Source organism: Zonotrichia leucophrys, chromosome 13, assembly GCF_028769735.1.
Source record: "Zonotrichia leucophrys gambelii isolate GWCS_2022_RI chromosome 13, RI_Zleu_2.0, whole genome shotgun sequence".
Lineage (NCBI taxonomy): Eukaryota > Metazoa > Chordata > Aves > Passeriformes > Passerellidae > Zonotrichia > Zonotrichia leucophrys.
Window position 1 is genome coordinate 14872980 of NC_088183.1, and position 25219 is coordinate 14898198.

The window sequence follows — 25219 nt, forward strand, 5'->3', positions numbered from 1 at the left end:
GGCCGCCACCGCCCGACATCGGCCAGGCCCCGGCCCCGCCGCCCCGGGGGGCCCCGGTCCTCTCCCGCCCCTCCGCTCGCTTCGTCCCTCCCCGTCCCCTCCCCGCGCAGCCGCCACCTCCGCGCTCCTCCTCCTCCCCCCCTCCCCTCGCAAATAGTCCCGCGGGCCGCCCCCTCCCTCCGCCCGCGCCCCTCCTGCCGCCGCCTCGCGCACACAATGGCGCTGAAGAGAATCCACAAGGTAAGGGCCGAACCGGCCCGGCCCCGCACGGCCCCGCTCCCCCCGGCCCGTTCGCCTTATATAACCCGGCCCGGCCCCGGGCCTGCAGTGGGGGGGGGGCGGGCAGGCCGAGCCGGGCCGGGCCCGCCCGGGTTCCCCCCCGCGGGGCTCGGGCCGGGCGGCAGCGCTGGGGCCGCTCCCGGGGGCCGCGGCCGCTTTGTTCGAGGGGGGCCGGGCCGGGCCTGCCCGCGGGGCTGCACCGGGGCCGGGCCCCTCCGGAGCAACGTGGCCCCCGGGCCGGGGCCGCGAGGGGGCGCCGGCGGCGGGGCCGGGCCGGCGGTGGCGGCCCCGGCAGCTGCTGCGGCTCCGCGGGGGCCCGGCCCGGCCCGGCCGGAGGAAGGCGCCCCGAGGAGCGCAGCGTGGCCCGCGCTGCAAGTTCCGGCGTGGCTCCGCTCGGAGCCCCGTGGCCAAGGGCTCCTTTACCTCCTCCGGCAGCGACAAGGATCGCGGTGCCGGGCAGCTGAGCGCAGTAAAGCTGTCACACAGCAGCGTGCTGTGCTCTTTTAATGGAGCCAGCGCTGTTCTACAGCCTGAGTCATCCCGCAGGCTTGTAGGGAAAGCTGCGAGCTTGCCTTCTCCTGGAGCGGGAGCTGCGCCGTGCTCCGTGTCCTGGCTTTTTGGAAAAACACTGCTGCCCAGCCCATGGCCGGTTTAGGACAATGTTTGCTTGATCATCAGTGTCTTTTACCAGGAAGAAAGCCCTCGATGGTAATTGCAGTCCACTGGTATTACCTTGGTGACTCAGGCAGGGAGTTCGTATCCTTTTCCCTACAAAACGTGTAGCTGTCAGTTTGGAGTCTGTACAAGGTTCAGGTGTAGCAAACAGCCCTTCCATAGTGTTTCTCCTCTTGATCCCCATGTAAATTATTTTTTACCTAAAACCAGCTGTAAACTCACCACCTCACAGCTCACTCTGTAGCCCTGTCTGGTTTTGTGTGTAGCGTTGGGTCTGTGTTAACATCTCTGCTTTGGTTGTAGGTTACCTTGGAGGCTTTGTGAAGCTTCATGTGTTCTGCTGATCAGGTTAAAGCTCAGGTGGAGAAGAAAATGGAAGAGAGCTTGAAGCCTTACTTGTGCTTGTGGAATAGGTAGTGTTTGGAGTGTGATTTTAGACTGTTGAATTTTCCAGCTCTGGATCTGGTAGTGAGTTACATAAGGAAATTGTGTTCCAGCTGAGTCTTGCTTCTCTGCAAGTGTTCTTTCCCTTACTTTAGGGGTCCTCAGGGCATTGTGAGGACTCTTCAGAGTGTTTGTGTGCCTACAGGTGCTTTGGAAGAGCGCTTACTCCTCAGCAGAGGGTTCATAGGCCTGGGAGACAGCAGTGGATGCTGAACAGGGTAAATGTGGCTGTGGGGGGCTGGGCACACATAGGCAGTGCAGGGCTATGTGGGGAGGGTGAATCTTGGGTGAGGTAAGTCAGGAAAGCTGCCTGGTTGTAGTTCAGTGCATGCTGAGGTCAGGAGTCAGGATCTGAGAGCACTTGCATTTCCAGGCTGGTTTGTGACAGGAGGAAAGCTGGATGTGTGGAGTCTTTGTTAACGTTGGGTGCTTGTGGACTGACTCCTCATGCTGCTTTTCAAAAATAAAGAACCCTGAGAGATAATGGGGACTGTGTAGGGCTGTGAGAGTCTTCAAAGCCTTGGGAAGTAGCAAGAGCATCGCCAAAGCAGTTCTGTGTGAGCTCTGCAAAGGGAGTTTCAGCGTAGTGAGTGTGGTGGCTGTGGAGGAGAGGGAGATGCTGGGGCTGGAGGCAGCATTTCCACAAACAGTGTGGGGAGGGAAATAAATGTGCTGTTGTAGCAGCCCAGCTGCTTGGGAAGTTGGATGGGTGTGAAGCTGCAGCTGAGGGAGCCCTGGGAGCTGCTGTGGGTGTCTCGGTGTGAGTGCCTCGGTGATCATGGCTGGCTGTTTACGCTCTCGGGCTATTTTAAACCCCCTGCAGAGCGCTCCCATCATCATCTCCGCCTTGTTGTGGGCTCTGCGAGGGTGCATGGCCGTCCCTGTCACCATAACGAGGGGACAGCCAGCTTCTGACCTTTGCTGCTGCAGCTTGTGGCAGGAGCAGAAGCCTGCAGAGTGTGGATTGAGTAGGAATAATCCCAGTGGACTGGAGCACAGAGACACGATGGCAGAGAAAAGTGCTGCTTTGGCTTTTTTATAAGGGTGTTATCAGTCATGGTATATCAGTGTGCACAGCTCAGTCTGCCCACTGGCTCTTGCTCTTGGCAGTTGGGGTTTTTACTAAACCACAAAGGCTTTCCATGAGATTTTTGTCCAAATTTTTGTGTCCTCGGATAACACAGGGCTGAGAACTTGGAGAGGAGCAAATCCCAAGAGTGAAGGTTTGATACAGTGTTACCTGAAATGGCCTCTGGGATGTTGAACTCGGCTGGGAGGGGGCAGAACCAGCAGCGAGCCCGAGTTGCTGCTGGCGTGTGAGGCAGCCCAGGAGCCTGCAGGGCCTGTCCCAGTCTGTCACTGGTGGCACAGTTGCTCTGGGGATTGTGCAGAGGCTCGGGCTGGGGTAACATGTGTGCACACAGCAGCAGCTGCTCTCTGAGCAGATGCTCCAAAAGAGCTCAGGCTGGGTGAGACCTGCTCTCAGATTGCTGCCTGTGTTACTCACCACAGTATTTTGGGCACCGAGGCTCCAAATTCTTGTTTGGGTGCTTTTATTGGATCATGGGTCTGAAACTTGAAATCTTTCCTTGTGAGAAGTGTAAGCAGTACTGCCAGGGTGAGTCCTTCCTGTCCAGTAATTGAATTGGTATTTAGATTTTATTTAAAAGCAGTGTGAAGCAATCCAAGGGCAGGATGGCAGGGATGTACAGGAGTGCCTTCCATTTTAAGGTTTAAGCCAAAACCCTTTGGGTTCAGGCACATGCCCATCTGTGTTGCTGATCTTTAGGGAATGCAATACCTCTAAGTGGATAACTAGGGCACCGTTTGGAGTTCTTTGAATGGAAAGCAAGGAAAAGGTTGGCTCATTGTCTTGCAGGGTTCCCCTGTGTGATGGGCGGGTGAGGGGGAAGGGAAAGCAGCAGCTGTGCTCCAGCCCTGCTCAAGTAAAACACTTTCTGTAGCACAGGAATTGGGGATTACTACTGCTTATAATGTACAGGCACAAAAAATAGGAAGTTCAACTGAATTCCACAGTGCTGTTCTGTGTAGCTGTAGTCCTGCAGTCCAGAGATGCTCAGGCATCATTCTGCCCAAAGGAGCAGTGCTTGTGGGTGGGATGTGTGAGGAAAGGGTGCAGAGCAGCCTTGGTGGGCAGAGCTGGGTCTGTGTACCTGTGCTGGTGCCATTTCTGTGCTGCCAGTTCTGTTCAGCAGCCAGTGGGAGCAACTGGGTTCTTCCGCTGGGCCCCTCGCTGCGAGCGCGGAGCTGCCAGCACAGCCCATCTGTGTTGGAGAGCTTGTGTACAGAGAATGCTGTGCAGCTTCTGGTAGCTAGAGAGGTGTTTTGATACTCACATTCTACACCAGGAGGAAGTTACACATTGCTTTGGTCTTCTTCCTGTTCAGGCTTTGGAAAAAAAAAATAAAAAAAGAAAGGTGACAGTTAGATCAGAGCTTGTTTATAACATGTACTTTGGCTGTAGCTGTGTTTCATGATTTCTCAGGCAGAGTCTTGTGAGGAGTCAGAGTTGGGGGATCTGAGCAGCTTTAAGCATTGCAAAAGCAGTTTTTGTTGAAAGGATTAAAATGCTTCAGTGATCTGTAGTGGCAGATACTCTGGGGTGACAGCCCTGTGGGTGGGAGAGCACCTATGGACCCTGCAGGGAATTGTTGGTGTGACCTTGGTGCCCGTGGTGACACTGCCGGGTGCCCAGGGCTGCTGGGCAGGTGGAGGGCAGGGCTGAGGGAATGCCTCTGGCACAGCTCTGGCACCTGAAGGGAGGTGCTGCTGGCCCAGGGAAGGGGCACAGGCCCTTCCCACCCTGCTGCCCTGCCCAGGCAGCTGGCAGCTCCTCTGTGCTGTGCTCCTGAGGTGAGGCAGGGTGTGATCAATTCGACTTTGGCCCTCATTCCCATTGCTTGGCTTTACTCTGTTGGGAGCTGGGAACAATTCATGGCTAAAGTGGCTACGAGTTCCTTTTTGGTTACATAAGTCAGGATTTTGTAACATCTCCCTACCCTGCCTGTTGCTGGAGGGTTCAGGGGCTTCAGGAAAATAAACTTGCTAAAGGCAAATGAAAACCTTATTTCACTTCCAGCAGCAACCTGAGGCAGAAATTAAGTTTACAATCAAGCTAATGGGGTCTCTCTCAGTAGAGTACAATGTGAAAGCAGCTCAGAATGGAGCAGAGTGGAAAGCCCATGGAGTTCAAGCTAAGAGGACTTTGGATAATCCAGAGGAATACATACAGTGTGTTGGAGTGCATTTGAGGAGCTCTGCTGTATCCCAAGGCTTAGTAAAATTAAAGAAAAATTTAAAAAGCATACTGGCTTTTTACTTGCCTGATTGGCTTCTTGATGTTGCCAGTTATGTTGGTTATTCTCACTGAAGGCTGTATTAGCATTAACTTAATCCTTAAAACCAGTCTTATCTTTTGGCCAGAGCAGGTTTTACCAGGAGTGTGTTGGGCTGGGGAGGGATTGTTGTCTAGAGGAGTAAATTGGAACTTCACTAACAAACGTCTTTGGAGTTGATAATTATAACTTGAAACATGTGCAGGGTTAAACTTATAAGACTTAAACCATTTGTGTTGAGGTTTTTGAAAGCTTCTTGTGCAGTTTGTGGATGCCTGCATTGAGGTGTGGTTTAAAGGCCCTGTACCACTCCTGGAAGCAGAGCAGGAGGAGGGATGGGCTGAGGGTGTGTGGGGCTGAGCCAGCCTGGTGGCCCTGCTGAACCTGGGAGCCTCCAGGCTCGCTGGCAGCTGATGCCTGTCATGGCTTGGGAAGCACAGCTACATTCCATCTTCCTTACAATGCTTTCCTGCAACCCCCTGAGTAGGGATTGGCCTATGTTCCCATGTTGGGAACTTAAGATCATAATTAAATTGGGTTTTGGAGCCTAAATGTCAGTTTCTTGTGAGATTTTTGTAGCTTTTAGGGTATCTCCTGTGTGGATTTAATGGTAGTTTTGTTCAACTTGGCCTTCAGGCAGGACACCTTGAACCTTGCTTTGTGATGTTCTTCCACTTCCTCATTTTTGCTAAAGGACTCATTAAGAGTTGTGAGATGGGTCAGGTTAATGGTAGGATCCAGTGGGTCCAGCCCCAGGGGTATTTTCCTTAGGGGAGATGACAGAAACTTAAAATTCTGTAAGATGCCTTCAGCTGGAAAGCCAGCTCAGGGTGAGGCAGCCCTGGGAGCTGAGTAACTCAAACTGGAACTTGATCTAAAGGCTGCTTGTAAATTCCTGAAGCAAAACCTGCATGTGCTTAAGGATCAAAAACTGTCTGGAGTGGAAACTGCTATGGCTTTTTTCAAGTTTTGGTTTAGTATCAGTGTGGTCAAGGTTAGCCTTGATCAAGGACCAGCAAGACTTCACAGGGGAAAACAGTGGGCTTGGCAGCTTGGGATCCAGTGCATTCAGGTTGTAGATGACACCAAACTGTAACTGAATCCTCCCTGTGTTATGAGTTCCAGTTTTATGGAACTCCAGGTCATTTGTTCAGAGTTACAGAAACCAGCTGGTTCTCAGAGTCCCTCAGCAGCAGCTGGAAGGCAGGACCTTGCTGGCTCTGGTGTCGTGCTCATGATACCTCAGGAGCTGCCCAGGAGCCTGCAGAAGGCAGAGCAGCCTCTGGCACAGGGGCCTGGCACTGTACAGCTGGGGCTGCTCCTCTCTGTCATGAGCTGCTCCTTTCCTGCTCTGAACCCTGCAGGTGTTCAGGGAGTCTTAGAGCAGCTGGAAGGGCATGGCATGGCTTATCTGAGGCACAAGCAGCTGGTGAGTCTTGAGGGGTGAAGGGGAGGAGCTGAACTCATTCTCCAAGCTGTTCTACAAAATTTGGGAAGTTTTGTGCTGCAGGAGCTTGAATTGAGAGTTGGTGCAATACTTTTTTAAGCACAAGGAACTTACACACTGCTTTTTACATAGACCTTTTAATTTGTGATGTTTCACTCTATGAATTTATGGAGCAGAACCTGAAATGCCACCTTGTCACTGAGACAAGTGGTACAAGTGGTTGTTGTAAGTCATCACTTTCTACTGAGGTAATACCCAGGGCTTCAGAAAACTCAGAAATCTCCCTGGAACTGAATATGTAGAGGATTTTGATAGTAGTATTTTGATGAGAAACTGCTGCTACCTGACCTTCACTGCTGCTTCTGTGGCTCTTGGGGAGTTACCTTGTGGTCCCTCTGTTATGTGCAGCTTGAAGTGGTTGCTGCATTTGGGCAGCAGGATGTAGGGGGAGTGTCAGGGCAGCTCTGGAGCTGTCTATTCTAGTAACTGGTAAAATGTGTGCCCAAGCTCATGTTTGTAACTACTTCTCTTTTATGGCAGGGAAGGTGCACATTGTGTGTTCATAAATGTCATCCATGCATTGTGGTCATGCATGGAAACCATGGATTTTTAAAGTTGTACCATCTGGGTCATGTGGATGTATAGGATTGATGCATAAAATGGGATGAAAAGTGGTAAGGAGTATTTTTTTCTAGTTGTGTGTTTGTGGTTTTGAATATAATAGCATTAAATAGTTTTTTTCCTGAAAATCAGAGTCCAGTGTTGTTTGGAAATGGACTGTACTCCACACACCTTTAGACAGAGTAGGTACATTGCTGTCATTGCTTTTTTAAAGTTTTTCTGCCTGTTGTGTGTAGACTCAGTTCATTGTTGGTGGCCATGACTATTGTGCCCCCGAGGAAGGTGTGTGGAGGTTTCTGCACATTCCTGTGCTGCCCTGGTGGTTCAGGGAGCTGAGGCCACTCCAGAGAGCTTTGTGCCTTTGGAGGACACTTGGAGCTGCTCTCTCCCCCTCCAGGAGGGAGAAGGTTCTCCAGCAGGTGCTGCATGCTCAGTGTCTGTTCCTGTCCATGTCCATGCTGAACAGCAAGTGGAAAAAGCCCAGCAGGAGCACTGGAAAAGCTTCCATAGTGTGGTGTCAAGTTAAGGATGCTTCCAGCAGGGCTCTCTGGAAGCTGCTGAGGGCAAACCCCAAACCTGTGAGGTTTTTTGGGGCTCTGCATCTGGAGAGGGAAATCCAGAGACTTCAGTGTGTGATGTGAGGCAGCATTCGTGCCTTGTGGGTTTGGTTAGTGGTGGCCTCCCAGTTCCTGGGAAGTAGAAGCTGGAACTCCCTGAGATCATCTGTTCAAAAGCTTAATCACTGCCTGTGAATAACAAAAGGCCATTAGATGGCAAATTTTCTTCCATTCCTGCAATCAGCTTGTCTTAATCATTGTACTTACATGTTTTGTCTGCCAAAAGCCTGGTTTGGAGACTCCAGTTTGGACTGTTCTGGGAGGTGAAAAGCTGAACACACAGAGGACCAGAGACAGCATGGGAGTGTTTCCTGAACACTAGATAATAGTTGTAGTCCTTATCTGGTGTGTGTTCAGCTTTCTAGACTGAGTTCACAGACAAAAATGGTGATGTGTTCAGGCCTATCATGCAAAGCAGGTCAGTGACTGAGCCAGAAATGGAGCAGGTAAAGTTTGACTTCAAAGTTTTACTCTGTTTGCACTTTCCACCAAACATCCACTTCCTGAGCAAATGGCTGGTGTGAATTACTGGTAACAGTAACTCTATGCTGAATTTGAAGCAAAATAGTATAGTTCAGGTGTAGTGTGAGTTACTCACCCTGTTCAGATTCATCATAGGATTTCTTCAGAGGAGAATTTGACTGACACAGGCACTGAAAAGTGGGGGATTTCAGTGAGGTGTGGCTATGGCAGGCCTTGTGTTTATTCCATTCCAGCCATGGTCACTGGTGTGCACATGTGGAGGTGAAACAGCCCCAGGTTATGGGAGCTGTGTGTGCTGCAGGCTGGCTGTGGGGGTGATAAACTGGATCGCTGGAACTGTTACAGCTGAGGGAATAAAATAAGGCTGACACTGAGAGTTGTTGGATTGAGGCCATCTTATCTCAGTGACCTGGGCTGGTGGAAGATGCAGAACCTTGGCAATGCTTGGGGCCAGTGCAGGCAGACCTGAGGATTGCTGTGACTCAGGGCTCTGAGGCTGGACAGGTCACTGAGGCCTCTGCCAGCTCTGTCTTCTGGGTTTAAGACACAACTTGACTTCCCAGAGTCCTGGTTATTATTTCTGTGGTGCTGCCAGAGTGCCCCTAGCAGCCTTTGAGCAATGACATGGTTGTTTTTGAAATGAAGTGAAACAAACTCTTCCTGTTTTTTAGGAGTTGAACGACCTGGCACGTGATCCTCCAGCACAGTGTTCAGCAGGGCCTGTCGGGGATGACAGTGAGTATCTGCTCTCTGCAAGCACCTGCCTGCCCTCTGCCATGCTTTTCCTTTGCCTTCTGAAATGGGATGCCCAGTTCCTCTGCAAGGAGAATCCTTCTGTTTCTTTTAGAGTACCAGATAATACTCCACCTCCTGATCTTAGATTTGTTGCTCTTCTGTATCTCCTACACCTTCCTTGTGGTGTTATTCCCACTCTATTGATTGGGCAACTCAATGCACATCTTAAATTATGTCTTTTAAATTAACTGTTCTGGAATTCTCATGGGGGATGGTGTTAGAAAACCTCAGCAGATCTGTGGTCAAACCAGCAAGCAGCTGCCCACAGCCTTCTGAACTCAGATACCTGAACTGTACATGGTGTCTGGAAACTGGGCTCAAATAGCATGTCCTGCCAGGTGCTGTGTAAGGGGCAGCCTCAGACAATCTTCTTGGCCTTCCTGTTCAGGTCTGGGGTGTGACTGGGAGTTGTTGCTCTGTTCTGTGCTCACATTCTCTCCTGTAGCAGCTCTGCCAGTGGAAAAGGCTCCTAGAGAACCCTTGGCAGCTGTGCCTGCAGTGCCCCCTGAACAGCACACGCTGAGTTTGCTGTGCACTGTGGTCTGACAAGTGATGTCAGCAAAGCATCCATGCTCCTGAGAGAGGGAAGCAGGGAAACCCTCCTTGTCTGTGCTGAGAGCTCTCAGGAATTCTTTCTAAAATGAAAAAATGCTGCCAAGGTCTTTCTGAATCATTTCTGAGCTACTCAGCAGTGCTGAAGTGTACAGAAAGTTACACATTCCTGTAGAAATGTAGGGCTACATTTTAAAAAAAGGCACTTGAAACCTGAGGGTGAAAATTCTGAAATTAGTGGGAATGTTCCTGTTCAGCAGCTCTTTCAGATGAGTGGAAGCCCAGCTTGGTTTTGAGGGTGTTTAACAGTAGTTACTTCACAACCTATTTCTGTTTTCCAAATAGTATTTCAAAGAGGTTTGTAGTTTCATAGACAAGAAATGACTAAGATGAGGAGCCAGTCAGAGGCTTTTATTCCCTTAAATTAGCAAGTGTGATTTGTGCCATGATAAACCACTTAGTGTTCTCCAAAGCCTTATCAAAGGTGATGAGGATTGTCTGGCAGAGGAGGTGGTAACTGAAGTTGGTGAAGGCTGAGAATGGAAAGTTACTACTGATACAGAAAGCTGTAAAGTACTATTCAGTTCTCCTGGTGCCACCTTTCTGAAAGACCTCTAATGAAAGCCTTTTGTTCTTGAGAGCCACAGTTGGGATGTGTGTAAGTGGATAGCAGTGGCAGCAACAGAAAGGTGCCTTCTCCCAGGTCCCTGTGCTCCAGGTCTGCTGCAGCTGCCTTGTCAGAACAACATTTCCCAGAGTTCAGGACATGCTGTGCTGGCACAGTGCTGTCCTGTGGCTGTTCCAGCTGATACAAACTGTCCCCAGCTCTGAGCTTCTCATCCCTGGGGTTCATGGACCTCAGCAAGTGAAGGGCTGTTCTGCCTTGTCTGTAGGAATGGGATTTTCCTGGCAATGTGGTTTTAGCTTTCTTCCACCCACCTCTGGCCTGTGTTTTGGAAATGTGCTGGGGGCTGGATGATGGTGTGCCTCCAGTGGCTCAGCCTTTTCCAACATGTACCTGTGCTTACCCACTGAAAGCCAACAGCCCCTGCCTTTGTAAACACCTCTGTTTGGCTGACTGCAAAGCAAAGAATCAATTGGAATGAGTTCTGTGTGACAAATCCATCTCTGCATTCACCAGACTTGTCCTGGATGTTACCAGGATTTAAAGCTTAGGTTAAACAAGCAGCCACATCTGGGGTGGGCATTGAGTGGGAGGAAACCCAAAGCTCCCTTTTAGCTTTCCAGAAGTTGAGATTGCCTGTGGATATGTTTTTATTTCTGGGGTTTTGTTTGGTTTAAGAAAATAGTTGGTTGAGGTTCTCTTTTCAGTGGTGACTCTGCAGAGCAACCACAGTGAATCTCATCAGGACCTGTGAGATTTTTACTGGTTTTGTTGGGATTGGCTGCAGTCCCCTGTGGGATTTCTGCTGCCCCTTTGTCCTCTCCTCCATGTTTCTCCCTGTCCTGCTGCAGGTGACAGGGGGCTCCTGGGAAACTGAACCCCTTGAAGATGGGTGAATGCTACATGTGAGCTGCTGTCTTGGTTTCCTAATTCTTCATTGGATGCAGAGTTTCCCAAAGCCAGGCTCCTGAGAGAGTGAATATTTAACTAGTGAAATCCTCTCTCTCTGTTAGAGCTGAGAACTCTAAGCTCAGGTATCCTTTTTAAAAGGAAAAAATGAGCTGCTAAAGTCTTTCTGAATCATTTCTGATCTACTCAGCAGTGCTGAAGTGTATAGAAAGTTACACATTCCTATAGAAATGTAGGAGTAGATTAAAACAAACCTGTTCCAACCCAACAGTCTTCTCCCCTGGCCTTGCAGAGCTACTCCCACTCTGCTTTTTTCCTCCTTCCTTGTATGAGATCATTCTGAGCTGTAGTGCCTGTACCATGTGTAATTAAAAGCTGCCTGTGCTGGATGAGAACAGGTAGTACCACTCCTGCTTTTGGCCAGGCAGTCCTGACAGCTGGGGCCACCAGGTGCCACTGAGGCACAGACACTGCCACGTGCCTTCAGCTCCTCTCCTGGAGACTCCCTTCTTTCCTGGCTTCATCTGCACCTCCCAGCTCTGAAGGTGCTGTGCAGGTGACATCCATGCTCAGGGAAGCTTCCATAGTCTAATTCACAAATAATTTCCTAGGCTGGTGCTCTTTGCACAGGCACTGAAGCCTGTGGAGACACAGGAACCCTGAGAGCTCCCCACTGTGCCTCCTGTAGATTTATCAGCTTTCACTGTTTTCCTTGCCAGCACAGCCACATTCTTCACAGATCCTGTGTTAGCAGGTGAAACTTCTCTTGGGCACATGCATACAAGTGAGGATTAACTTCTGTCCATTGAACCTGGAGTGTGTCCTGGCACATCCTGCTCCAGGGATGGGGCAGACTATCATTCCTGCATTCTCTTAGGACAGTTCTTCCTGCAGCTTTAGTGAAATCTTGGGGCCTTTGTGGAGATGATGCTTGAATGTTGTGAGGACACCACTGGTTTGATTCACACAGAGCCTGGGCTTCCCCTCTGTGTGTCACAGTCTGAGCAGGAGAGCAGCTGTGAGTTCATCTTGGAGCTGGCTTGAACAGGGCAGTCATGGATTGTGATTCATCAGAAATTACAAAGTTTAAACTCAGTTTTGAGCCTGAAAAGTTGTAGATTTTTATTGTCATGGGATTTTTGCAGGACATGTGTGTGGTACCACAGGAGTCCTGGAGTGAGGACTTCACTCTGTATCTCTTTAATTCCTTGGCTTGCTTCCCTGCAGCCTTTCACTAGGCTTTGTTTTTAAAATAGACTTTTCTTTTCTGTGCTGCTTTGTCTAGAAGAAAGTAGATCATTACTTGAGCTTCTCCAAACTGAAGTAAATCTCTCTCTTTTTCAGTGTTCCATTGGCAAGCTACAATAATGGGACCAGTAAGTATGAGAGAATTGATGTTCATGGCTTTTTTGACTGGTGGGCTTATAGAAACTCCTCAAGCTGCAATGATTCTTTTTCATTAACAGAACGACAGTCCCTATCAAGGTGGAGTATTTTTCTTGACAATTCACTTCCCGACAGATTATCCCTTCAAACCACCTAAGGTGAGTGGCTTCTGCCATAAATCTGTCCTTTACCATGTGGTGTGATGTATATTTGTGAGCCTACACTGAAATTTTCCTTCTTCTGCAGGTTGCATTTACAACAAGAATCTATCATCCAAATATTAACAGTAATGGCAGCATTTGTCTTGATATTCTACGATCACAGTGGTCCCCAGCACTAACTATTTCAAAAGGTACCTCCAATGCTTATTTCATTTTACTCTGCTAAAATCAAGTACTGATTTGGGATGTAAAAACAAAACTGCTGCATTCCTGCTGGAATCCACCATTTCTGTGAGCACTGTCCTGTGACTCTCCATGGAGCATGGCATGCTCAGCACATCCAGATTCCCTGTGCCCATGGGGAGACTCCTCAGCTTTGCCAGTGGATCAGATAAGTTTTACTACACTGAGTACATACTACACTTCAGCTCAAAATAGATATAAATAGATATAAAATAAAACCTAGTGTGTGACAGTGAAAGACTTTAATGTTCGAGATATGCCCAGAGTAAAATATGTAAGGGAGCAGCTGTGGCTTTTAAAAAGTTGCTAATTCTTTGTCATATTAAAAAGAATTTCTCTTTCAAGGGAGCATCAGAACTCCATGTTGGTAATCTTTTAACAGAACTTCCAGTGTGGACTACTGAAACATGGTTTAAAACTTGCCTAGAATGAACAATCTAAAATAATTAGCTAAGAGCATCTTGGTTCCTGTGAACTGTGTTAGCTTGTGGGGCACTGGAATTTAGCCTTTTCCTGGTAAAGCAGGATTCATATTTAATATAAATAGGAGGCTTTAAACATCTTGAAAGAAGACTCAGGCTGGTTTTTTTTGTTGTTTTTTTGGGGTTTTTTTTTGGTTTTTGGCTATTGAAACTGTAGATTTACAAACTAGATCAAGCTTGTAGGTGTAGCCATGGCTATTTAGGAATATTTGGAGTCTACCCTGTGCATGATCATGTCTTGACCCTTCTGTTCTGCAGCTTCACTCTGTCCTTGTAATCAAATGCTGCAGTTGTCACATTGATTACATTGTCCTTCACAGTGTCCCTGCTCTCCTGTTGCCTGTCCTTCTCTCCAGCTACATGTGATGTTCCCAGGCACTTTGTGCTTCAGACAGGTGATCCTGGTGCATCCCTTGGACATCAGCACTGTCAGCCTTTCCCTGAGCCCACAGAAGTTCCCACCTTCTCTGACCACCTAAAGGCATTTGCAGAAGCAGATGGAAAGCCAAACCAGTTACTCCTTGTCTCTTGGCAGAAGTGAATCTGCTTGGGCACAAGGCTCAAAGTCTTGAAAGAACTGAAAAAATGGTGTCAATGAAGAAGAAATGATTGTCAGGTTGCTGCAGTTTCCTTACAAGTGCTCTCAGTCAGTCCTGGCTGCTCTCAGAAGCACCAAATTAGCCCCAAGCACTGATGTCTGGTCTGGTTTGATTTAATTGCTGCTTAACTGGAGAAAATGCTGTATTGTTTTAGGGAATCTAAAGTGACCAGATGGGTGGTGGGGTGATAGACAGCATGATTGAAAATACTGGAAGATAGATTGGAATTAGGACAATTGAGAGAAGATGGGGCAAGAATTTAAGAGGCTGCTCCAGGCTGTCAGTTTTAATCACTCAGAAAATACATCCTAGTGTTAATTTTACTGCCCAAATACATTTGCAATATGCTTTAACATCTCAATCTCCCTCTGTCTTCTGCTTTGAACTCTTTTTTTGTCTTATCCTTTTCAGACTATATCCTTGTGACTCAGCTGCAATAAGCCATGGGATCAGGGTGGCTGTTCTGTGCCCCTGCCCCTTCCAGTGCCCTTCTCCCTCCTGGTTTAGGGGCTCTGAGTGCTGATCTCTTCTCATTGCTGAGCAGTTCAGCTGAATGCCCACACTGCTGCACACAGCACAACATCCACACTGCTCTAACCTGGGGAAAACCTTCTCCCAGCTCCCCTGGACTGCCTTTACTGAAGGAATTAAAACAACAAAGCCAATTCCTAGGGGTGGCTTTATAGGAATACTTGCCTCAGAATCACAGGATGCCCTGTCAAAAGGCAGACTTCAGAAGCAGAGAGCTGATACTTAGGGGAAGTGTTCTCATCTTGAACAAATGGAAATAAAGTCCACAAAGGCAATTTGGGTCTTTTGGGGTTGAAATCTTGTGTTCAGTCAGATTAGAGGGTGTTGTGACAGACTTCAGGGATGTTCCAGCTTTCTAGTAACTCATCAGCCTTATCAAAGAATGAATGTGTTGTTAGCAGAAAAAAATGTTGGATTTAGGTAATTTGAGGTGAATAATAAGACTTAGAACATTCAGCATTAAGCTCATACCTCTTCCAAAGCATCAATTTATTATTTGTAGTGTAGATTTCTGAGAGTATTTCCTAAATTGGGCCACCCTTTAAATTGGATGCTACTGGGAGCAAGCTGTTTGAATTTAAAATCTGTAAGCAGAGAGCACAGCTATGAAAAAATGTATTTCTTACTGATTGAGAAATCTGGGAAGAGTAGAAACAGTCCTTGTAGGAAAGAGCTTATCGTGCACAGCTTCCTCCTGAGGCAGCTGGGAGGCAGCACTGTCAGCAGCTCACAGTTCATGTGTGGTACATGAAGATGTTTTTCACCTTAACCTGCAAGGAGAGAGAGGAAGGGCTGTGCACTGACTTCCTGTGGGTTAAAAGTGCCACTTTCTGGTGGGAAGCCTGAAAAATCATATCAGTGCTACTTAATCATTCCAGTTCAGGGGTAAAGGTAGAGGGCTTGGCTCCTCACACTCTGGAGCCAGCCCTCTGTAAGCAATTTAATAAAAATTGTGGTTATGATAGAGGTGATTGGCATTTTGGGGTTTTGTTCTGTCCCTCCTACAATTGTTGAAACTTGGGAGAACAGCAGTGACTGTCTCAGTACAACAGCTGACTTGCTTATATTAGTAATTCTGAACTCAGTGTTCCCTCAAGAATACATACTGGAGAATAAATAACCTCAAAATACAGTCTTAACCACACCGTGGTGGGTAATTTGAACTCCAAGGCTTAGGCAGAATGTGTAGGCTTAAATTAAAAACATTATCTCCAAATCTGCATAAATAAGAATCCCTATTGCCTGAAACAGGAGAATATGAAGTGCTTTAACATTATTACAGCTATTCTCAGCCATTTTGGTGAGGGGGAGAAACACTCCTTCTCTTGAATTTGGCAAGTGCTGTGCAAGAGTTAATCCTGAACTGAAGCACTTGTGCAGTAAAGGTTGGACTGATCTGCTGTCTTGTCCCACTTGTCCCCATGCTTTGTAAGGAATAAATCATGGGGCCTGTGTGAGTGTGCCCTGCCTGGGAGGGCAGTGGTAACCTCAGCCTCATTCATGCAGGACTTCAGCTCCCACTGAAGCTCCAGACCTCCATGCCTGGTGCAGTGAGGATTTCTCTGATGTTGCTCTTCATGAATCACTTCACTGAGACTTGCTGGAAGTAATAATACTGAGAGATTGAATTGGACACTCACAGTGCCATTTTCAGAATCAGGAAGTTGGGTTCTGATCATCTTGGCTTTTAGTTTGCCCATTGCAGCTTTACCCACATAACTGAGGTGCCTTTGTCACAGAGCAGGGGTCAATCTCCATGGGGTTCTGAGGGAGATGCCCACTTTGATGTTTCAACTCTCACAAGTGTAACTGAGCCACTTGTGCAGCTTCCCAGGAGCTGGCCTTGCTGCAGAGAGGGCTGTGCTAGGAGTGGTGCCAGCAGTGATCCTGTCCCTCTGTTGGGTGCTGCTGAAGCTGTGCCTGGAGCATTGCCCAGTGTGGATGTACTGGAGAGAGCCCAGTGAGGGGCCAGGATTGCCATGGAGGGACTGGGGCATCTCCCCTTGTGAGGACAGGCTGAGAGCTGGGGCTCTTCAGCCTGGAGAAGAGATTCAGGGGGATCTTAGCAGTGTCTGTAAATACTTGAGGGGAGGATGTCAGAGCCAGACTCTTCTCAGTGGTGCCCAGTGACAGGACAAGAGGCACTGGGCACAAGCTGAAGCACAGGAGGGTCTCTGAACAGCAGGAAACACTTGATTTAGTTTTATTGTGAGGATGCTGAGCACCAGCACAGCTTGCCTTGGGAGGCTGTGGGCTGTCCCACCTCAGAGAGACACCAAAACCCCTGGACATTGTCATGGACAGCCTGTCTTAGGTGGCTCTGCTTGAGACAAGATGGTCCCTTCCAGCCTCAACCAGTCTGGGATACACTTGGCAATGCTTAACTTTTCTTCTTTTGTCACCAGAAATTGTTGAACTGACTTAGCAGGAATGCAAGTTGCTTTGAAGGCAGAAGTTTAAACTGCTCAGATTTAAAGGTACACTTCCTGTAAGGCTGGGGAAGATGGCTGGAGGAGTTGGAAATGGGGTTGTGGTTAAGAAACAGGATTTAACTCAAGCAGAGGCCAGAGTTCCTTTCATTTATGTGGATGCATCTTGCCTGTCAGGAGCCAGGCATTTGAACCTGTTGCTCAGTGGTGTTCCCAGTGCTCAATGCTGCAAGCTCAACATCTGTCAGTACTGATAAAGCTTTGACAACTACCCATCTCAAGTTTCAAGGATTTGGGGCCTGAAAGTCAAAAACAGTGATTGTGTAAGAGAACATTCCCCAAAATTAGGAAAAAAACCTGACTCCTGTAAGGAGCAGAGATGGAAGTAGCAGTGAACTTGATGTGGAGGCTGCCAGGCTGGTGATGAACAAAGGAGCCCTTGCTGGTGAGAGAAGCAGGATAAGCAGCTGGATAAACCCTTCAGGATGGAATTAAGAATTCCTCAGCAGCCTGGCATGTCCAAAGCTGGCAGAGGTGTCTCCCAGCCTACCAGGCTCAGTCAAACCTGAGCTGACAAATGGTTGCTTTTACACTCACAAACTGGGCTGGGCCAGAAGCACAGCACTGGCTGCCAGAGCCCATGGCCTGCTCTCCAGGAGGGGACAAATCACTTTCCTTGGAAAGCCCTGGCCCAGTGTTTGTCATTCCCCAGGACAGAGCAGGAGGGATGGACTGCTGCCTGTGCTGTGAACTCCTGATGGGCAGGAATTGATGCTTCCCTGTTTTATCCACCTGCTCTGTGTCACTGCCTGAGCTTCCCCATGGTCAGGTGCTCCTGGCACTGTGGTGTGACTGCAGCCAGGCTGGAGAGCTGAGTGTCACCTGCTGTCCTGACAGCCTGGCATGCACAGCAACCATCTCAGCACCCTCTTGGTGCTGTAACAAACACTTTGTTGGTGCAGTCTCTGTGCCTGCTTAGAGATGGATCTTTACTCCTAGATGGATTCTAAACTGGCTCTTTTTGGAGGGCAGTAACTGCACCAAACAGCATTTGGATCAGAACACATCAGCTGTTTCTTCTGGGGAGTTCATTACTTTGGAAATACAAGTGCCATTTATCTCCCTTCTGTGAATTCAGCTGGAGATTCCATGGCTCCTCAGCTGCTTTTCCTTACTCTGAAGTGCCCCATGGATGAGTGCTTTACTGGAGCAAGTTTGTTTGGAATTCCAGCTGGACTTAAGCAGCAGGATTGTGACTGGAGTGGTGGGTGTCAGACTAGTCAGGCTTTGCAGACAAAGTCAGTGATTTGGGGTTTGTTTTTGGAAGATGAGGATCAGCTGCTTTTAAGAGTGTCTTCACCTCTGAGTTCCAGGAGCTTTAACATACTTAAATTTGGATGTTCCAGTAGCCAAATGGGCTTTAAATTGTGTTCTGCACTGCTGGAAGGACCTGTGGAGAGCTGACACCATGGATTGTCCTGACTAAAGACTAAGCTGTTCATAGCACAGGAAACCAAGCCACAACATTTACCTGTGGAATTTGCATCCACATCTGCTCAGTGGGAGGTGGGGCAGAGCCAGGAAGGTGCAGTTCCCATGGAGGGTGGTGGGCTGACCTTGGTGTGAGAGCACAGCAGGGCAGCTGCTGAGGTGGACTGTGCAGTGGAGAAATGGAGCTGGTCATGTTAACAAGCTGTCAGTGGCGTGATTTTCTGCACAGAGAAAGACTGCCCATGAATTTCAGTGTTACATGCTTTGTAAGGAAAGTCATGCAGAGAGAACCTGGATCTCAGTTGTGCAGTGTTACACTGCTGGGCTTGTTTTGCATTTTATTCAAGCAGTCTTAAGTGTTCAGTGATCATTGTGCCTGATGAGAATGCATTTCTGTCATTGTTCTGTGGGGAAGCTGAGCCCATTTTCCAGAAGCACTTTGTTAGCAGCCCTTCTGCTTGATGAGTTTGAGTTTGGTTCTCCCAGCTCCTTGGTGTTGAGGAGTCTGTGCCAGTCCATGGCAGCAGGAAGAGTAAATTCTAAATTCTCTCTGTTGGCTGCAGAGATAGATGGGGAGTGCAGTTGAAGGGTTGGAGGTCAGTAGGCTGCCTGGTTGGTGAAATAAAACAAAGCAAAACCAATTTCCAAGTGAAAAGGAGCTTAAAAGTGACAGTGGTTTAAGTTGCTTAGTGGCTGGACAGCTCTGACAGCTAAGAGTTATGAGAAATAATTCTGTACAGAGTTATTTCAAGGGATGAATCCCCTGAGTCAATGGCAAGGAAAATTTATTTTGCCATTACTGAGAAGAATCCAGGCTTGAATTCAAAGAGGGCACACTTGAGGTACATCCCTGCCAGTGAGGGACTTGAAGGGATTCTGCCAAGCTGATAATGCTTTGCCCATGGCCATGCAGCATGTTCAGGTGTGAAGTGTCACTTACCTGCCTTGGGTAATTATCCAACCTCATTCTGTGGCTCCAGATTTTTGGAGAATTCTCTTTTTACTGTCTGATAGTAATGTTGTAGTCATTTGACTAGAAAATGTCAAGGTTTTGCTGTGGAATTCACTGCAGTAATGCTTGATTGCAGAGGGAGGGGGCCTGGTGAGTCTCTTATTCCATGGTGTTGGTTTAACTCATTATCTGATGCATCAAAGAACTCTGGTACACAGGTGACATCTGCAAGGGTTGTTTCCCCTTTACCTCTGCACTTGAAACTTTTGAGGTGGTGCCTTTTCCAAGGGATTTTTCTGTATGTTGGTCTAAAAACATGTGCAGTGTTCTAGTGGAAAGCCTTGGGAGAAACTTGCAGAATTAATTTTGGACAAATAGCTGGGTTCAGCAGGTATGAAAATTAACCAGTTTAGTTAAAAATGCTTTTTTTGCTGAGGCTGTACAGATAAAAGGTGAATCATGTGAAGTCACCAGCAAGAGTGAGTGTAATGAGAATAATTTGGAATAATGAAGACTTAGAAAAATAAATCAAAGCAGCTGAATGTGGCAGTCCAGCTTGAAGCCAAATGATTGTGTCCATTTTTATTCAGTGTTTTTGGGGTGGTAATGACAAGTGAACTGCTGAGTGTTAGGAGAAGGGTGTGAGGGTGAGCAGAGAGCAGTGCAGTGTGGTTCTGCTGATGAAGGCTGAGCCACTGCTCAAAAAAGTCCTTGGGGTTTGAAAGGACTGTGATGAGATAAAACTTGAGGGAGTAGTTACAACAGTTGACCAGAAAAGTTTTGATTGAATTTCCTGCCTCTTCTGGTGAAGGCAGGGGACAGATTGGAGCTGCCTTGCAATCCTACAGCTGAAGAAAACTTCAGTGACCAGAGCAGTGGAGTCTGACAGAAAGAAATGAGCTACAGGAAAACTGCTGGAGAAACAGCTGTGTTCAAACTGCACTGACTGAGCAGTGTGGGGTGGCAGAGATGTTCCCATTGGTGACTAACATGGCCTTCACTTGATTTATGGGGGAAAAGAGCTGGTGCTGGATCTGTGCTACAGGTGCTGAGGGTGCTGCCTTGCTGAGGGACAGCAGGACAGCAGCAGTGGCTTCTGCAGAGCTCCTGCACACTCTGAGCTGAGAGGGAGCTCAGTACATCAGCCCTCTGTCAGTTGATGGTGGAGAATCATGAAGCTCTTCACTCTCACAAGTGCACTGTGAAAAACTGGGGAAAGGGAGAAGAGGTTTGCTCCTTTTTCTAGAAGCAGAAATATGTTCTCCCAAACCAAGACTGGTTTATTATCAAACTTGGTTTAGAAGCTGGGAGCTGGGAATTGGTAATTCTTTAATGAAGGGTCTACAGAAACAGGTGGGAATACTGAACCAAGTGGGTTCTTGGTGCTCACAACACTGAGCATCTTGTGCAGTTCACACCTAAAGGAAGCTTTCACTCTTGTCCCACTTGAAAAAAAGCTGAGGATCAGACCTGTTTCCATCTCCTCCCTGGAGTGTGCTGAGGCCCTGGCACAGGGTGCCCAGAGCAGCTGTGGCTGCTCCATCCCTGGAAGTGTTTGAGGCCAGGCTGGACAGGGCTTGGAGCACCCTGGGCTGGTGGAAGGTGTCCCTGCCATGGCAGGGGGGTGGAATGAAATGAACTTTCAAGGGCCTGCCAAGCCATTCTGTGATCTCTGTTTTGTGGCCCTTTTAACCTATCTTAGAGCCTTTGTTGTTTTTATGGGCTGCATGCTGTTTCCTTTCATTTTTCATAGATAGCTCTGCCTCCTGCAAGTGATGGGAATTGGAGCAGATTGGTGTTTAGTGTCTTCAAACTCCTCACTCTTGTCATCTGCACCTTGCCTGGAGGCTGCACTGTGACAACTGCTTTGCTGCAATTGGTGAAGGGACATATGGAGTGGCACTGTTTGATCCAAACAGGCTGAGAGAAGGGAATGTTTGGCATTTTCAGGAGTGGGGCAAGATGTCCCTGCCATGCCTGGTGTAGTGTTGTCCCAATATGTTTGCTTAGAACTTCCTGCCTTCTCCTGTGCAGTGAGTGTAGGAATGTCCAAGTGCTATTTGTGGCTTTGCAGCAGTGTCCTGGCTCCTTGTATGGGTGAGGGTTGTCACTCTGCCTTCTGGGATACATCCCCTCTGTATTTATAGTGAAACACTCACATTCTGGGGCTCTGTGATCCATTGAGTTGCAAGGAGCTGGCCATTCTTGGGTCATTTTGGATGCTGTTCTACACTAAATCCATCTCAGCTTTCTTTATGCTTGGAAAATAATTAAGCCTCTCAATTCACTGCAAGACCAGCTTATTTTGAAACAGATCTTCAGGCCCAGGTTGGATGGGGCTTGGAGCAACCTGTGCTGCTAGAAGGTGCCCCTGCCCATGGCAGGGGTTTGAACAAGATGAGTTTCAAGGTCCCTCCCATCCCAAACCATTCTGTGCCTCTTAAGTAGCTGTGAACAGCCCTTGCTTCCTTCATTTCAGCTGGACTGGTCTGCTCTTTTTGATTAATGCTTCTCCAGGTCACCCAACAGTGAGGTGGCTGCTTTAGGGAACTGTTGCATTTCAGGTGCAAAAGCAAGGATGTTTTCCCAGAGGATTCTCAGATAAAGGCTCAGGGACAACACTTCTGCCTTGTGATATAAGGCTGCTGCTGGACAGACCTATCCAGGAGGTTACTCACTGTGACACTGTGCTTGTGGAAAGTTGTGTAGTTCACTAGTAAAAGGAATTTGTTCAAAATCCCTCAGCTGAATTACCTGAGGTTGGTGCTCCTGACAAACTTAAATAAATGCTGATGCTACTGGCTGGAGGGGAAGGAAGTGCATGGGCTGACTGGTGCAGGTGTCCTCAGCTGTCCTGGAACTAATTCAGTGTCTCTTTTCTCTCCTTAGTACTTTTGTCCATCTGTTCTCTGTTGTGTGATCCCAATCCAGATGATCCTTTAGTGCCTGAGATTGCACGGATCTACAAAACAGATAGAGAAAAGTGAGTATGGAAACCAAAGCCATGGGATTTGTCAGGGCAGGATCCACACTTACACAGTGGAGGGGAACTGAGAGGAGAGTGAAAAAAGGCACATCACAGCTCTGTGGTCTTTAGAGATTTTGTTGTTTTGTTTTTTTAACCACTGTCTGAGCTGCTTTAATCCCATGTAACCACCAGAGGGAGAGCAAGTTACTCCAACGGGAGAATATTCCATGGCAGCTCTGGAGTCATACAAAGAAATAACAAACTCCCTGCTTTACCTTCACTCTACAACACAAGGGAAGAACCAGTGGTGTAGAAGTGGGGCAGGAGGACTCTCCAGCAAGCATATTTCCAGAGAAATTTCAGTGCTAACAAGCACTTTAACAGATGAGTGTTGTAAAGACTTCCTACCTCACTGTTCCCTTCCAGACCTGAGCAGGGAAGGGAAAATAATCCACAGATTTGCATTTTCTACTGCATAGAACACTTGAGGAACAGTGTTAGAGAAGTTTATGTATCCTGGTTTTGAGAGCTGCAAGACCAGCAGCACATATTTGGATATACAATCAACAATGATTATCTGCACTTCTAAGTGTGCAGAAATCCTTCCTGTTTTTTACAAAAATAGGGAAATAAATTTTGGGTTTAAACAGAAGGACTTGCTCCTTGGGAAGTCTCTAAGCAGTGATATGAAGGAGAGAGTTAGTTAGAGTGGGTTGTTAGATTGTTTAAGCTAAAGAACATTGTCTACAGACTGAATTCCAACACCAAACCAACTTGGTGTACATAACTATAGGGATCTTCAGGCTGTCCACTCTGCAAATTCTGTGGAACATGAAAAACTTGCCTTCTGTTGTCAGAGAGAAGCTTTCAGCAGTGCAGTTAATCACACAACTGCTTTGTTTACACAAGTATCCTCAGCTTCCTCTGGCTGTAAAGAGTATTTGGGTGCAAAAGCTACAGATTTCTTGGGAATTGAATTATATTGTGCCTTTAGAATAAAAAGATTGTGATGGACAAATCATTGTGTCCTGACAGCCATCAAAATAGCCAAATGTGTAGGAAGAGATGGCTGTTGGGGTTTAGCAGATGAGTTGATGGCAGGCTTAACTTTGCAGGGAAGCAGGAGATGGGGGAACATGTTAATCTGTTTTCCAGAATGACCAAGTGAAACCCTACAGCAAGAGTTTCCCCAGGGACACAGCAGATGGGGCTGGGGGAGGCACAGATAAAGCCTTCCTGAAAATCCTTTCCCCTCAGCCCTGTTGTGGCTCCATTTTGTGTCTCCAGTCACAAAGATCTCACATTCCTGTTGTAAATACCACCAGGTATTTCTTTTCCATGAAGCACTGTGGACTTTTTTGTTTCCCTTGTTTGCTTAATGTTTAATTTTGCACTTGAATTTTACAAACTGATGATAGTGCTGTGATTTCATGCCATGTATAGACTAGAGTACTGGAGCTGAAATACTGTGCAGATGCCATGTTAAATAAATCCTCTTTTTATACATACAGGTACAACAGAATAGCTCGGGAATGGACTCAGAAGTATGCGATGTAATTAAAGAAATTATTGGATAACCTCTACAAATAAAGATAGGGGAACTCTGAAAGAGAAAGTCCTTTTGATTTCCATTTGACTGCTTTCTATGAGCCCACGCCTCATCTTCCCCTGTGCACATGTTTACCTGATACAGCAGTGCTGCGTGTTGTACATACTTGGAACAACAAACTAGAAATACTGTATTTCCCCGTACCAACATTGACTCCTAGCAGAGAAGTGTGTGTGTGAAAAGCTGGTTCTTCAGTCATAACTTTGTGAGCCTAAAAGCATTCCTTGCTGAGTTAAATTGGGAAATCAAATGGGAAGGAATGGGGAGAGTTCTGGTGGCTTTCAGATTTTCTAGGGACAGTGTTGCTGATCCGTGAAGGATTTTAAGTGGAATCCTTTTAAACTCATAACAGTTATGAAAAGCAAGGTGAAGAACTTGAAGCTGTTTCTGTATTCATTTTATTCTGAAGGACCTACACCTTAGGTAAATGTTATGACCAATGAGAAACTGTACCCACATCCTGTGTTTAAGGTCTAAGTTTAACCGGTCACCATTTAAATGGATTGGAGCTATTAGTGCATCAAGTGATGTTGATTTGTTTCAACTCTCTCCCTCCCTTCATACTTTTTTTGGTTTGTATGTGGTTTCTCAGTTAATACCTAGCTAATAGCTCTTATTTTTTCTTAAGTTTTTTAACTGCTTAGGTCTTTCTGGATGTAAGGGTAAAAAAAAAAATCCATATGACAGAAAACTTGTGTGTATTTAAAGACCCAACTGCTCCCCTGGAGCTTGTACGTTCAAGAATGAATTAATCTGTGTAATAAACTGATTACTACAGTCATTACATATAACTTTGTGTGAATAGGCTTTTAATTTTCAGAGCAGTTTGTTACAGGCTTAAACTAACGGTGGATTTCTCTAAAAAAAAAAAACTTTTTGGGCTGAAGTCATGAAGCAGTTTGGTTTGCATCACACAAGGCACCTGAAGAGGCAAACAGGAGCTTGAGCACTTAGATGAAATCAGGATGTGTAGTGTGCCAGGAACTTGACTGTTAAACCAAATAAGCAGTTTACTAAATGCGAATCAGAGTGACATTTTACAAAGCCTGATGGTATTACTCCCACTTGCATGGGACCTAACACAATGCATATGTACTGTAGGTAAGTGAAACCTTATGTAACTAAAAAAATGGATGTAAAAGGGTAAAAAAAAGAAAAAAACCTACCAAACACATCAGCACAAACTTTCATAAAATGTAGCTTTTACATAATTACTTTGCACTAAACATTTGCAAATGTTCATACAGTTTTAAATTGTACTTGTATGTGTCTTTTTTTTTTCTTTTTTTTTTTTTTTGGAACAAAGTCTTCACTTGAATCTAGTGAAAAAACAATGTAGTTTGAAACTTTTCTTTGTATACAAGTGTATTTGCCAGCATCGTTGGTGTGACAGTAGGTGAGTCTGCAAGTTTATCTCCTCTTAGTAGAATTGTAACCCAAGCCATCGGGCAGGAGAGGCTGGAGCCGCTGGCTCTCCAGCCACAGGGTCTGTCCCAGCCATTCCCAAATGCATCTTGACACTCTTGCACAAACGAGGAATAAATGTCCACTGCTTTTGGTCTAAA

The 25219-nt window shown here is 47.1% G+C and overlaps 1 protein-coding gene across 1 annotated transcript; it reads left to right on the top strand.

The window, feature by feature from the left end:
- UBE2D2 (ubiquitin conjugating enzyme E2 D2) lies at window positions 1–25219 on the top strand. The gene is made up of 7 exons (XM_064724603.1): window positions 1–240; window positions 8594–8657; window positions 12148–12179; window positions 12270–12347; window positions 12436–12541; window positions 21967–22060; window positions 23557–25219. Exons 1-7 carry the CDS (start codon window positions 217–219, stop codon window positions 23600–23602), a joined length of 444 nt encoding a protein of 147 aa, XP_064580673.1. The 5' UTR covers window positions 1–216; the 3' UTR covers window positions 23603–25219.

Excerpts from the sequence above, each read along its gene's own strand:
- UBE2D2 (XM_064724603.1), top strand. The coding sequence starts at position 217 with ATGGCGCTGAAGAGAATCCACAAG. Across the intron at positions 241-8,593 it reads CGCTGAAGAGAATCCACAAG|GAGTTGAACGACCTGGCACG; the intron begins GTAAGGGCCGAA and ends CCTGTTTTTTAG. Across the intron at positions 22,061-23,556 it reads TACAAAACAGATAGAGAAAA|GTACAACAGAATAGCTCGGG; the intron begins GTGAGTATGGAA and ends TTATACATACAG.